The sequence below is a fragment of the Saccopteryx bilineata genome, chromosome 2 (genome assembly GCF_036850765.1).
Source record: "Saccopteryx bilineata isolate mSacBil1 chromosome 2, mSacBil1_pri_phased_curated, whole genome shotgun sequence".
Lineage (NCBI taxonomy): Eukaryota > Metazoa > Chordata > Mammalia > Chiroptera > Emballonuridae > Saccopteryx > Saccopteryx bilineata.
In genome coordinates, this window is record NC_089491.1 from 362,805,106 (window position 1) to 362,817,565 (window position 12,460).

At 38.6% G+C, this 12,460-nt stretch overlaps 1 protein-coding gene across 2 annotated transcripts in view; it reads left to right on the plus strand.

Annotated features, from left to right (window-relative positions):
- The window catches only part of SSH2 (slingshot protein phosphatase 2), a 286,303-nt gene that overhangs the window by 227,346 nt on the left and 46,497 nt on the right, over positions 1-12,460 (plus strand). For both annotated transcript variants that reach the window (XM_066263132.1, XM_066263131.1), the window contains 4 exons: positions 1,148-1,269; positions 5,579-5,647; positions 6,433-6,498; positions 10,607-10,801. In XM_066263132.1, coding sequence (XP_066119229.1) covers positions 1,148-1,269; positions 5,579-5,647; positions 6,433-6,498; positions 10,607-10,801 — 452 coding nt within the window. The remainder of the gene's footprint in view (positions 1-1,147; positions 1,270-5,578; positions 5,648-6,432; positions 6,499-10,606; positions 10,802-12,460) is intronic.

Sequence of the window (12,460 nt, forward strand, 5' to 3'; positions counted from 1 at the left end):
CACAGATTATTCATTCAGCTACTGAAGAACATCTTAGTTGCTTTCCATTACTGGAATATTTTAAAGTGAAACCTGGACACCATGTCATTTCACTTCAGATATGTAAGAAAAAAGCATTACCACAATGCCATTATCACACTAACAATCCTTAATATCATCAAAGAGCTTGTCTATATTAAAATTTTCTGAAGCCTCTTTTAAAATATCATAAATAAGCAATAAAAATTTTCTGGTAAAAAATAATATAAGCTTTAGAAAAAAATATTTCTTTGTTGTTGAAACTAAAGAAGAAAATTTTGTAGTGTATAATCTGTAAGAATTCAATAGAACAACTCCTCTTAGATATTAGTATTTTGCCTTATGTTACAGTTGTTTATGGGACTTTGATCTGTGAGTTCGATGATCCCATTCATAAAACCTCACATTCCCCTCTTTTTTTTTTTTTTTTTTTTGTATTTTTCTGAAGCTGGAAACAGGGAGAGACAGTCAGACAGACTCCCGCATGCGCCCGACCGGGATCCACCCGGCACGCCCACCAGGGGTGATGATCTGCCCCTCCGGGGCGTCGCTCTGCCGTGACCAGAGCCACTCTAGCACCTGGGGCAGAGGCCAAGGAGCCATCCCCAGCGCCCGGGCCATCTTTGCTCCAATGGAGCCTTGGCTGCGGGAGGGGAAGAGAGAGACAGAGAGGAAGGAGGGGGAGGGGTGGAGAAGCAGATGGGCGCTTCTCCTGTGTGCCCTGGCCGGGAATCGAACCCGGGTCCCCCGCACGCCAGGCCGACGCTCTACCGCTGAGCCAACCGGCCAGGGCCACATTCCCCTCTTTGATCTTTAGAATATGACCTGGTTATTGTTATTATAAATTGTGCTAATTATAAACATTTATTGAGCATTTATTTACTGTATGCCAAGCCCTGTGCTTTATATGATTCTTACAGTCCTATGGGATAAGTATTATTGTACCTCCCTCCAGTTAATTTGATAATTTTTAAAGGTTTTGTAGTTAATACATGAGCTGGGATTTGAATTTAGCCCTCTTAACTACTGGCTCTGCTGTCTCCCTGAGTATGCTTTAAGATGTAAAAGGGTTGAATGATCTAAAATTGACCTAAATTTTTAAATTTCTCTGTTGTCTGTTAAACTCCAGGCTGTAAGACTAGAAAGTACTTACCAGAATCGAACACGCTACATGGTAGTTGTTTCAACTAATGGTAGACAAGACACTGAAGAAAGCATCGTTCTAGGAATGGATTTCTCCTCTAATGACAGGTATGGTATCCATAAAAGGGACGATGAGAAGACTCCTTTTTAGATAACTTATTCCAGTTGCCTTTTGAATTATCACAAAAACATCTTACACAGTTCTACTTTTAAGGTTAAATGTCTAAAACTAGATAACACAAAAGCTTCTTAGTCACACAGTCTTAGAGATGAAAATGTTTAATGAATGTCTTTGATAGTGTTTCTAACTTACACCATTCCTTACCTTCCTCTCATCTTTAGGTGGTGATATAAAGCAAAGAGTTAAAGTTTGTATCTCTGGTGGAAGGGATTTTCTTGAAGCAGTAACTATTCACTTTGGTGATTCTAGGGCACACACCCTTTGTGATAGTGCACCAATGGCTGGGTTTAAAGAGAGCCTGCTTTAACTCCACAGTCTCCTGTATTTACCCATGGCCTTATACCTTGCTTTTGTCAAATGTTTTGCTTCCTTTTGTCCTTAAACTCAAAACAGAAACTTATAATCATTCACCATTGGCTTTAGTGGCACTTTACATCCTATGATTAAAGATATCAGACATTACACAAAACCTGGCTTTTATTGTGTCCCTGAGGTTTGTTGCCCCTCCCCCTTTTTCTGGAGAAACTTTAGGAAGACAGTGGAATGTGGCTGCTAAGCAGATCTTTGCACTCTAGATAATAAGCCTCAGGAAATCCTGCCAGATGTCTCAAAGCATTGACTTCCTGGCTCAGGACTAGAATGGAACTGTGGAGTAGCTAGGGGTGTGACCCAGGCCTGGGAGAATTTAGCCACAAAGGAAAGAGAAGACTGAGAGTGATCTAATTGTCCTGTGGGGGGGGGGGGGGGGTGTCACATTGTCACAAGAAAGTTTCCCAAACTAGTGTTTACCTGAGCTTGTACATAGCAGTCAACCTACAAATGATCTATGGGTTCACAGTGATCACAAGGCTAGAGTTGTTACCTTGTATACAATTTACAGCCTTTAATTGTATGCTCTGAAATTACACAAGCTAGTAAGCCACATTTAGGAAGCTGTTCCTCTTGCATGGTTTTAACCTCTCATGTTAGCTAAGCAACAGACCTTTCTGTAAACACTCATCCTGTGAGAACACCTACCTTGCCTACATTCATTAGTATTTTAAGACCTGTGATTAGGGTTTTTATATCTAGGTCTGTACTGTCCAGTATGGTAGACACTAACCATGTGTGACTATTTAAATTAAATAAAATTAAAATTTCAGTCCTCAGTTATAACTAGCCCATTTCAAGTACTCAGGCTATTGTGAATTTTCATATATCCTCATATATCCTCTGTTTGAATAAGTTCCTTGAACAGTTAAGAGAAATGCTGCCTATTTTGAGAATAATGGTGCTCAGATAATCTAGTATCATTTTTATCTCAATTGCTATTGAAAGAATTTGTATCATTTTGTATCTGACAACAGAAAAAGTTAATGTTTCAGTACAGTACTAAACCAAAGTAGAACACAGATTGCTTATGACATACTCTTCCCAAGTAATTCTCAAGAAATGTTACAGCAATTCTTTTAGCCTGCTTACAAGTTCTTTGAGTATTGTGTTATTGTAATTTTTAAATATATAGCAAAACCTTGATTTCCAAATTGCATTGGATATATTTCAGGTTATAAAATAATAGAGCTTTATGTGTTGTTATATTATTTTCTTTGCACCCTCCCCCAGCACTTTGAAATGTTTGGTACATGTAGACCCTTAGTATATATTTGTTGAATGAGTGAGTATCTAATAAAATAAGTTAACCATAATGGAGAAAAAAATTCATGAGATTCAAACCTGGATAAAAATGTAGGTGTGCCTAATTCAGGCCTTTCTTCCCTGTTGTGTGAAAAAGCTATTTCCTATTGTAAAAATAACATACTAGCCTGACCTGTGGTGGCGCAGTGGATAAAGCGACCTGGATATGCTGAGGTCGCCGGTTCAAAACCCTGGGCTTGCCTGGTCAAGGCACATATGGGAGTTGATGCTTCCAGTTCCTCCCTCCTTCTTTCTCTCTGTCTCTCTCTCCTCTATCTCTATCTCTCTCTGTCTCTCTCTCTCCCTCTCCCTCTCCTCTCTAAAAATGAATAAATAAAATAAAAATTAAAATAACATACTGTAAGAATACAAACTGAAAGTGTGATGTTTGGTTTCTGTATTATCATTGTCATCTGTCCAAAATTTAACTGGTCTGGTCACAAGCTCACCTTCTGTATCTTCTTCTTCTGTAATTGCTTAATTTCTAATTTTGTTACTAGGTCATCAACCCTTCATATTTATAACCAAATTGTAGTTGTTGCTAGGAACCTGGCTAAGCACTTACCAAAAACAAAAACAAAAGCCTAAAAATAATTGCACTCCACCTTGGGAAATGATTTTTAAAGCAGATTTTCCTTGTACTCATCTACTCAACAAATATAGTGGTGGAGCTGTCTTTCTCCCTCCCAAACTCTGGCGTGATGACTGCATCTGGAGTACAGGCCCAGGGATCCAATGTGGATAAGCTGTTTTCATCTTGATTTGGATCTCTTCTGAACTCTGGAATCACTGGTGGAGTGTTGAGTAACACAGGCCAGCAAGTGCAGTGGAAATCATTAGACACAGTTCAACTAGGGCATGGCCTTCATTAGCCCTGCAGTGACTCCAGCTGTTAAAGCTTGGTATTCCTCATGTTGTTTTTAATACATTTTCTTAAGTCCCCTCCACCCCAAAGTCACCCACTACAGCTTCATGGTCAACATTTGTTTTATATCTCAGTACATTAATATATATTGTTTCACTTTAAATATTTTAGATTTCCATGATAACTTTGGGAGGGTATATTTTGTTACCTGCATATTAAGATGAAGAAATTAAGGCTGAGAGAGGTTTGCCAAAGGGAATGGAAATACTGCAGGAGAGCAACTGCAGCTCTTTTGGCAGAGTGTAACTGCTCAATGACTAGTAGTGATTACTCATTTTTCGTGTGTTACTTAATTTAATCTTCAAAACAGCCCAATATAGAAGTTATTTGTTATCTCAGTTTTACAGATGAGGAAACTCAAGCACAAAGCAATCAAATAATTTACCTAAGATTATAACACAGTTAGTGCAAGAACTCAGGTTCCAGAACCCATCTGACTCCAGAGCCCATGCTCTAACCATACTTCGCTGTTCTGCCCTCACATCCAAGGCTCTTTCTACTATAATACTCTACTTTTCTAGATAGATAGATTGGCCAAGAGAGGGTATAGGAGACTTTGGGAGACTGGATAGAGAGGGGAAATGGTTTATGACAGACTTATGGAGAAAAAGTAGCAGAGGTCTGGGGTAGATTACACCATGCCACTGAGAAGTGGCGTGATAGAGCACACAATTGAGTCTGGCTTCCTATCTCTACCTGTTTCCTTAACTTAAAGCTAATTTCCTTCTTGTATGACTTAAATAATATATTTTTAAAGATTTTATTTATTCATTTTATAGAGATTGGGGGGGGTAGGAGGAAGCATCAATTTGTATTTGCTTCCTGTTTGTGCTTTAACATGGAAAGCCTGGGGTTTCGAAGTGGCAGCCTCAGCGTTCCAGGTCGACTTTTTATCCACTGCATCACCACAGGTCAGGCTAAATCATATTTTAATACATCATACTAGGTCTACCCTTTTGTTGGTTGACATTCCTATTCACTCTGCATATATATATATATATATATATATATATATATATTTTTTTTTTTTTTAGGTGGGACACCTGGACCACTCTGCATTTCAGCAGTGCTAGGTCATTGTAGTCACAAGCACTGTTATATTTATTTGAGTTAATGTAAACACAAGCTATTACCAATTACTTTTTGCATATTTTAATTACCTTTCCAATTTAGACTATTGAGTGTATTCTGGGGTTCAACAAATCTATGTAAACCTCAGAATTAGAATTGAGCAAGTCACACAGTCAGAGGTCTTCAGCAACCAGCAATGGTTTTCGGCTTTAGAAATAATTCTTGAAATTGAGTTGGGTGCTGTGATTTGGAGCAGAGACCTGCCAATTGCAAGTCAGTAGCAACCACCAGGTTTTTTTTAGACAGTGACTATTTACAAGACAGTGATACAGGGAGCTCAGTCAGTGTTTTCTTTGTTAACTGTTTAAGGATCTAACTAACCATCTGTTTGAAACAATTTCTGAACCACATATATTGGATTAATAGTAATATGATAAAAATTTCTCCACTCTAACATTTATGCTAGAATTTAGAGCTTAGGGGTTCACTTACGCTTTGTGCTAAAAAAGTTAATAACAGAACTGCTAGAATAACAAAAAATAACTTGACTATTTCTTGTCTTGCAGTAGCATTTGTACCATGGGCTTAGTCCTGCCTCTCTGGAGTGACACCCTAATCCATTTGGATGGTGATGGGTAAGAGCTTCCCCTTTTTATCTTCCTACAGAAAACCAGAGGGTGGGGTTCCATCTTAGTGCCCATTCATTCAGCTGAATGGGAGGCCCACTGTGCCCAACTGAACTGTCATGTCAGCAGCTCAATGAGTCCTTTTAAATTTCTGTTTTGTAAAGTGGAGTGAAAATGCAACTTGCCAATGCCTCTCACTTCTGTTCTTCTAGGCCAACTATGGTAAGAATCCAAACAAAGAAGAACTAGTTTGTTGGCTCACTCTTTAATCTGAGCATGTGGGACTGTTGCAATGCTCTCCCAGAGGATGATATGTTCTGTTTCAAATAACCTCTTGCTGCCTCTGCCAGCTGTCAGCCTACAGTATAACCCCTTTTCTGTGCCAGTTCCTTCCAGTGACCCTCCACCCCTACCCCTGGTGTTTTTAGAATGTGTCCCCAAGAGACCAAGATGTTTGCTCCAGTTTATAAAACCAGAGTCACGTTTGCTACAAACCCACAAGACTTCCAAATAGGAATATACAGCAGAACAGTTTGTCCGTAGCTATAGCTGAGAACTGTGTGTAATTCCCTAACTCCAGTATGGGAGTCCCTTCATTCTGCTTAGTAGATAAAATCAGACAATTTGTTGAAGCTTTTCAGTCACGTCCAATACTCTAGTTAACATCTACGTGAAGTGTCTCATGATTCCTTCCACTGAGCCAGTAGTTAACTAGCCTGGGAAACAACCTCAAAAATTCACAACTGAAAAACCTACTCTCATCTGTGGATTTTTGCCTCTTTTTTTTTCCCTAGTGGGTTCAGCGTGTCAACAGATAACAGAGTTCACATATTCAAACCTGTATCTGTGCAGGCAATGTGGTAAGAGGACTTTTAATATTTCTGTGGAAGTATTTTATTAAAACAATACTTTGTGAGAAGTAGTATTTGAAATGGTACTTAACTTTGACAAAGTTATATAAATTTTACTACAGTTCTCTATGAAAATGCTTATCTGTTTGTGTGTATAGGATTTTGTGTGTTCTGTTTGTGTGGGCGTCATAGTTAAAGATGACTTAGAAGTTTCATTTTCAAATTATCACAATGAAGACCTTCAGCTCTGCTTAACAAGTAAAGTTCAGAGGTATTCTTAGACTCTAGACGATACTTAATGAATCAGATAGCCAGTTGGAACTGAGTTTTATAGGGACACATTGCCTAGATTTGTAGCAGTGTAGAGCGAAGTCTAAACATCACACTACCACTATACATTAGTTTTCAATTTCTTAAGGTAATCAGGTATAGCTTTGATGGAGTTAGCTTATATATAGATAAGTTTTCCTTTAAATTGCTGGCAACTATTTACCAAACTGTTTGCATGGTGCAGGTAAAGCCTAGAAAAAATATTATAGTTGTTATAGCCAGCAGCAGTTATATCGACTTTGGGGTTACACATTGTGTGTAAGGCATTGTGCCTAATGATTGGATCAACTCCCCAAAAGAGTATTATTAGCTCCTTGTTATGGATGAGAAAACTGAGGTTTTAGAGGTTACATAACTGGTCTTCAAGTATCTCATATAGTTAAACAAATAGACTCTTACTCTTTCTCTAGATTAGAAAAATGATCTAATATAACCAGTGAATGATGTCTGTTCTCCAGTGAGGGATTTGAATTTTAGTTCCTCATTCAGTTGCCTGTTTTGTAGTAAAAGTCCCCGTGTGGAACAGAATGGACAGAACACAAGCCAAACAAGAAATAAAGGAGCCTGTAAAAGACTCCAGGGAGATAATTTACCCCTGAATAACAGGATTGATAGGCTTGAGTGGGTGGGGTCCTAAAACAGAGTCAACTGAACAATTAACAGTCTTATCATTTCATGCAGTAATTGAGGTAAGACAGAGTTTCAGGTCATGTGTTTAGACCAGATTTTTAGATTTAGGGCATATTTCACAGATAAATTTCTCATGGAAAACTTATGTCTGCCTTTGACTAAGGCTCAGTTAAAGGAAACTGACCTTTCTAGTCCCAGGTACCAAGTAAACCAATGTAAGTCCCATAAGTGACAGTATTTTCAGTTGTATTTGGGTGCAAAGTACAAAACAGACTTAATGCTTAAAACAGCAAAAATTTAGTAATCTTAGTTCAAGCCCTGGTGTTTTAAAGTAGACTGAGTAGTCCTAGCTCTCTTAACTTATTGTAGAATAAAAGTTTTTTGGTATACCACCTAGGAGAAGTGAACTGAACATCACAGAAAAAAAAAGTAGATGATGTGTGATCAAAGCAGCATTTAAACCAGGTGTTTCCTTCACAGGAAGGTAGTCACTGCAGCCTCCCACTACTGTAGGCAGCCGTAGTATCCTTGAGTGTATTTTAGGGCACTTGCACCAGGTGTTTGTGGCATGTGTGTTTGAAGCATGTGTTTCCCTGATGAAGAAAACATGTGTTAAATATCTAGTACATTGAACTAAGCTGGTCCTTACCTTTGAATCTGTGTAATGAAACTGAAATTCACTGAGAATTTCCTGAATTTGACTTAATTCTCTAAGAATTTGGCTTACTTTGAATAATAGAAAACATTTTTAAAGATTCTGCAACTTCATTTTTAAAGAAAAGTGTGTTTTCCTGATAAAAATAGACTAGCATGGCCCTGGCCAGTTGGCTCAGTGGTAGAGCATCGGCCTGGCGTGCAGAAGTCCCGGGTTCGATTTCCGGCCAGGGCACACAGGAGAAGCACCCATCTGCTTCTCCACCCCTCCCCCTCTCCTTCTTCTCTGTCTCTCTCTTCCCGTCCTGCAGCGAGGCTCCATTGGAGCAAAGATGGCCCGGGCGCTGGGGATGGCTCCTTGGCCTCTGACCCAGGCGCTGGAGTGGCTCTGGTCGCAACAGAGCGATGCCCCAGAGGGGCAGAGCATCGCCCCCTGGTGGGCAGAGCGTCGCCCCCTGGTGGGCGTGCCGGGTGGATCCCGGTCGGGCGCATGCAGGAATCTGTCGGACTGTCTCTCCCCGTTTCCAGCTTCAGAAAAATACCAAAAAAAAAAAAAATACACTAGCATGTTTCTTTCTTTATCAAATTGGTAATGATATTTTTTTAATTTACATTATATGGGGTTGACCAAGGATTAATGGAACAGAAATTGTTATTTCTATTGATGGAAGAATAAACTGACACAACCAATATGCCTTATCATTTCACATGCCCTTTGACTTAGTAATTCTATTTCTAAGGATATACCCTAAGGTAATAATCATGGTTGTGGGCAAAAATTTAACTGTGTTTATCAGTGTTCTACTAACAGCAGAAAATAAAAAACAATTTAAATGTCTGAAAAATAGGAATCAGATTATGATATATCCATGTTACTAAGTATGCAGCCATTAAAAATTAACTAGTTGAAGAATATTTATTGACATGGGAAAATGTTGATGACGAGGTATAAAATAAAAGAGAAAGTTAACCCTGGCTGGTTGGCTCAGCAGTAGAGCCTCGGCCCAGCATGTGAAAGTCCCAGGTTCAATTACCGGCCAGGGCACATAGAAGCGCCCATCTTCTCCACCCTTCCCCTCTCCTTCCCCTCTATCTCTCTCTTCCCCTCCTGCAGCCAAGGCTCCATTGGAGCAAAGTTGGCCTGGGCGCTGAGGATGGCGCCATGGCCTCCGCCTCAAGCGCTAGAATGGCTTCGGCCGCAATGGAGCAACACCCCAGATGGGGAGAGCATCATCACCTGGTGGGCACCCTGGGTGGGTCCTGGTATGACACATGCAGGAGTCTGTCTGACTGCCTCCCCACTTCTCACTTTAGAAAATTGGGAAAAAAAGGAGAAAGCTAAAATAGTATGCAGAATATGGTCATATCTTTATTATGTATCTATGCATAGACAAAAAGACTAGAAAGGTGTATACTAAAACCGTACCAGTGGTTATTTCTGGGCAGTTGGATTACAGTGCCTAAAAGAATGCCTCGTTTATAGTTGGAGCACAGTTAGTATTTGTTGAATGAAAAGTCTTACTTGATATAAATTTCTCTCTCTTAGCTGAGATCTCTGAATTTTCTAAAGTGAGCATGGATCACTTTTGTTATGAAAGAAAAAATTAAAAGGCATTTTTAATAAAAAGATGTAAATGGATTGGCCACAAAATTCTGTCATACAGTTAGTTCTTTTCTCTTAGGAAAGACATCAGTTTATAGCTAATAAGACATTTCATTCAACAAATACTAACTGTGCTGCAACTAGGCATTCTTTTAGGCACTTAAACTACATCAGTAAACAAAATATAAAAAGATCCCTGTTCTTGTGTAGCTAACTTTCTAGAATTTCTGGCTTTAGCTTTTCTCACAAAACAACCAAAAAGGTCCTTTTCAGTTTTGTTTACCTTTCTTGGGTTCCTGAGTTTAGAGTCAGAGATATGATTAATCTAAGAATAATCAGAGCTGTTCTTAGAAAGTAACTCAAGTGTATGAATAAATGGTTTAAAGAAAGTGGGAGACTTAGGCAGCAAGAATTTTAAACATCATTAGATCAGTACTTCCTGGACATTAAAGGACATGTCTCAAGGCTTAGGGACATCTATCTATGTGATCTTTGGGGAGCTTCCAGGAATCATAGGGAATGTGTGCTGTAACATGATTCTACGCCAAGGGAAACAAATCTTTATGTATTGTAAATGGTTGCCATCTTTAGTTTGCTACGCCATGGTTCAAACTATGGGGTCATGAGTTCTATAGGTTATCCAGATCTATTTTTCACTGTTGGATTGTCAATTCTCCTGTTCCCCTCTACCCCCAACTTAATAACGCCTCATATCTTTCATCAAGAACTGTCTAATCGATAGCTATGAATGGATAATTCAAGAGAGTCTTGAATTCCAGGGAGTAGATTCACCAGAGGCCAAATTCTGTAGGATTTAAAAATTGGAAGAATCTGGAGTACACATGGAGCCTTTTAGTACCCCGTTATTTCACAGTGCTCATTTCCCTGCATATCTTTCAGGTCTGCACTACAGAGTTTACACAAGGCTTGTGAAGTGGCCAGAATGCATAACTACTACCCCGGCAGTCTGTTTCTCACCTGGGTGAGTTATTACGAGAGCCATATCAACTCAGATCAATCATCCGTCAATGAGTGGAATGCTATGCAAGATGTGCAATCCCACCGGCCTGATTCCCCAGCTCTCTTCACTGACATGTAAGTCAGCTTGCTGAAGATCACGGAAGTCTTCTCTATTATGTCTGAGGATCTCTCCTCTTGGGGAATTAATCTTAATCAGCAGCATGAGTCTATACTCCAAAACTACCACAGAAAGAACCCTGTTCTTTCAGTTGTCTGGGAAGGCCTGAGTTTCGCTCCTGGGCGCAGTGCAATCTCCATAGATAGATAAGAACTGCAGTACCATAAAATCCCATTAATTCAGATTCCACTAATTTGAAATGAGTTTAAAGGAATTAAGCTGACATCTGCTTTTGCATTATCTGTGAAAGAAATATTTAATAAAATTTATGACAAACAAGCCTTAGGAAGGATGTTTTCAATACTTAAAGAAAAGATGTTTCTAGTCAGTTTAAAAGATTGCCTAATTCTGAACTGATTTCTGTTCAGATTTGTTAAAATATATTTTATAATTCACATGTCTTACTCAGCCCCAACTTTGCCTTGTTAATAAATCTGTCTCAGTAGGGTTTTATTTAATCTCCCTGGTGTACTGTGAGTTAAATAAAGACTCAAGGTGGAGCTGATGTTTATTTCCTTTTTAGATCTATGTGTTGAAACTTCTCTGACTATTTTAGAAATTTTTGCATACTTAGTTCCTGCTTTGGAAATTAATCAGGATGTTTGTTTTGCTCTAAATTGATCCTTCTGTACTTTCAAGGAATTCTATAGCTGGGAAAGAATAGTAGCTACTTAGATTATCTAACTATAAACCTGTGTTTACAAATTCCTAAAGTGATACCAAAATAGTTCATGATTTTAAAAAAAAAGGCTTAATTTAGATCAGTGATTTTCAACCTTTTTTTTTCATGGCACAAACACACACTAATTACTAAGGTCAGTGGCCGTGACTAAATACAACCATTTTCATCTCATGGCACAAATAAATTAGTTACTAAAGAAGAAGAGGTCAGGGCCCCTTTTTCTTTAGTAATTAGTTTATGAGTGCCTGAGAAACAAAGGTTGAAAATCACTGATTTAAATAATGTTATAAATAATTTTTGTACTAGAAAAGGTGAAACTTCCAAGAATAGTCAGAAAAGCAATGGAAGCATTTTTGCATAGGGTGTTACTGGTACTAGGACCTCTTTTTCATTAGCCTTAGTCCTTTCAAGATCCCATAGTAACAAAAAAGGTAAGGATTAGTTTGGCTTTGAGAATCTTGGGAAACATTACTGGTTTCCTGCGTTAGAGATGGTTGGTTAGGATCGGAGGGACAGATGTCGCAGGTGGCTCAAAAATGGGCATTTCTGAACCAGACTTACACGAAGGAGAGAAAACCCATCTGATTTTTCATGATTTTATTAGAGAAAACTTAGAAATTACAGTACAAAAAAAGAAAGTGAAATTGACCACAATTTCTCCATATTCCTAAGCAAAAGAAGTAATGTAAAATGTAGTCCCTGGCACATGGTAGAGGCTCATTAAATGTTAGTTCTTAGCATGTACACTATAACTGCAGTTTTAAGATAATGTAATAAACAAATGTTAATCTGTTCACAGAATAAGACTGAAAGCTGTCAGTCACCATATTAATAATGATAGAAAGATTTTCAGTGATTTTTATTTTCTTGTGTTTTTATGTCTTTTCCAAGTTTTTCTCCAGTGAGATTGAGAGAAAATGTGTTTGTGTTGTAA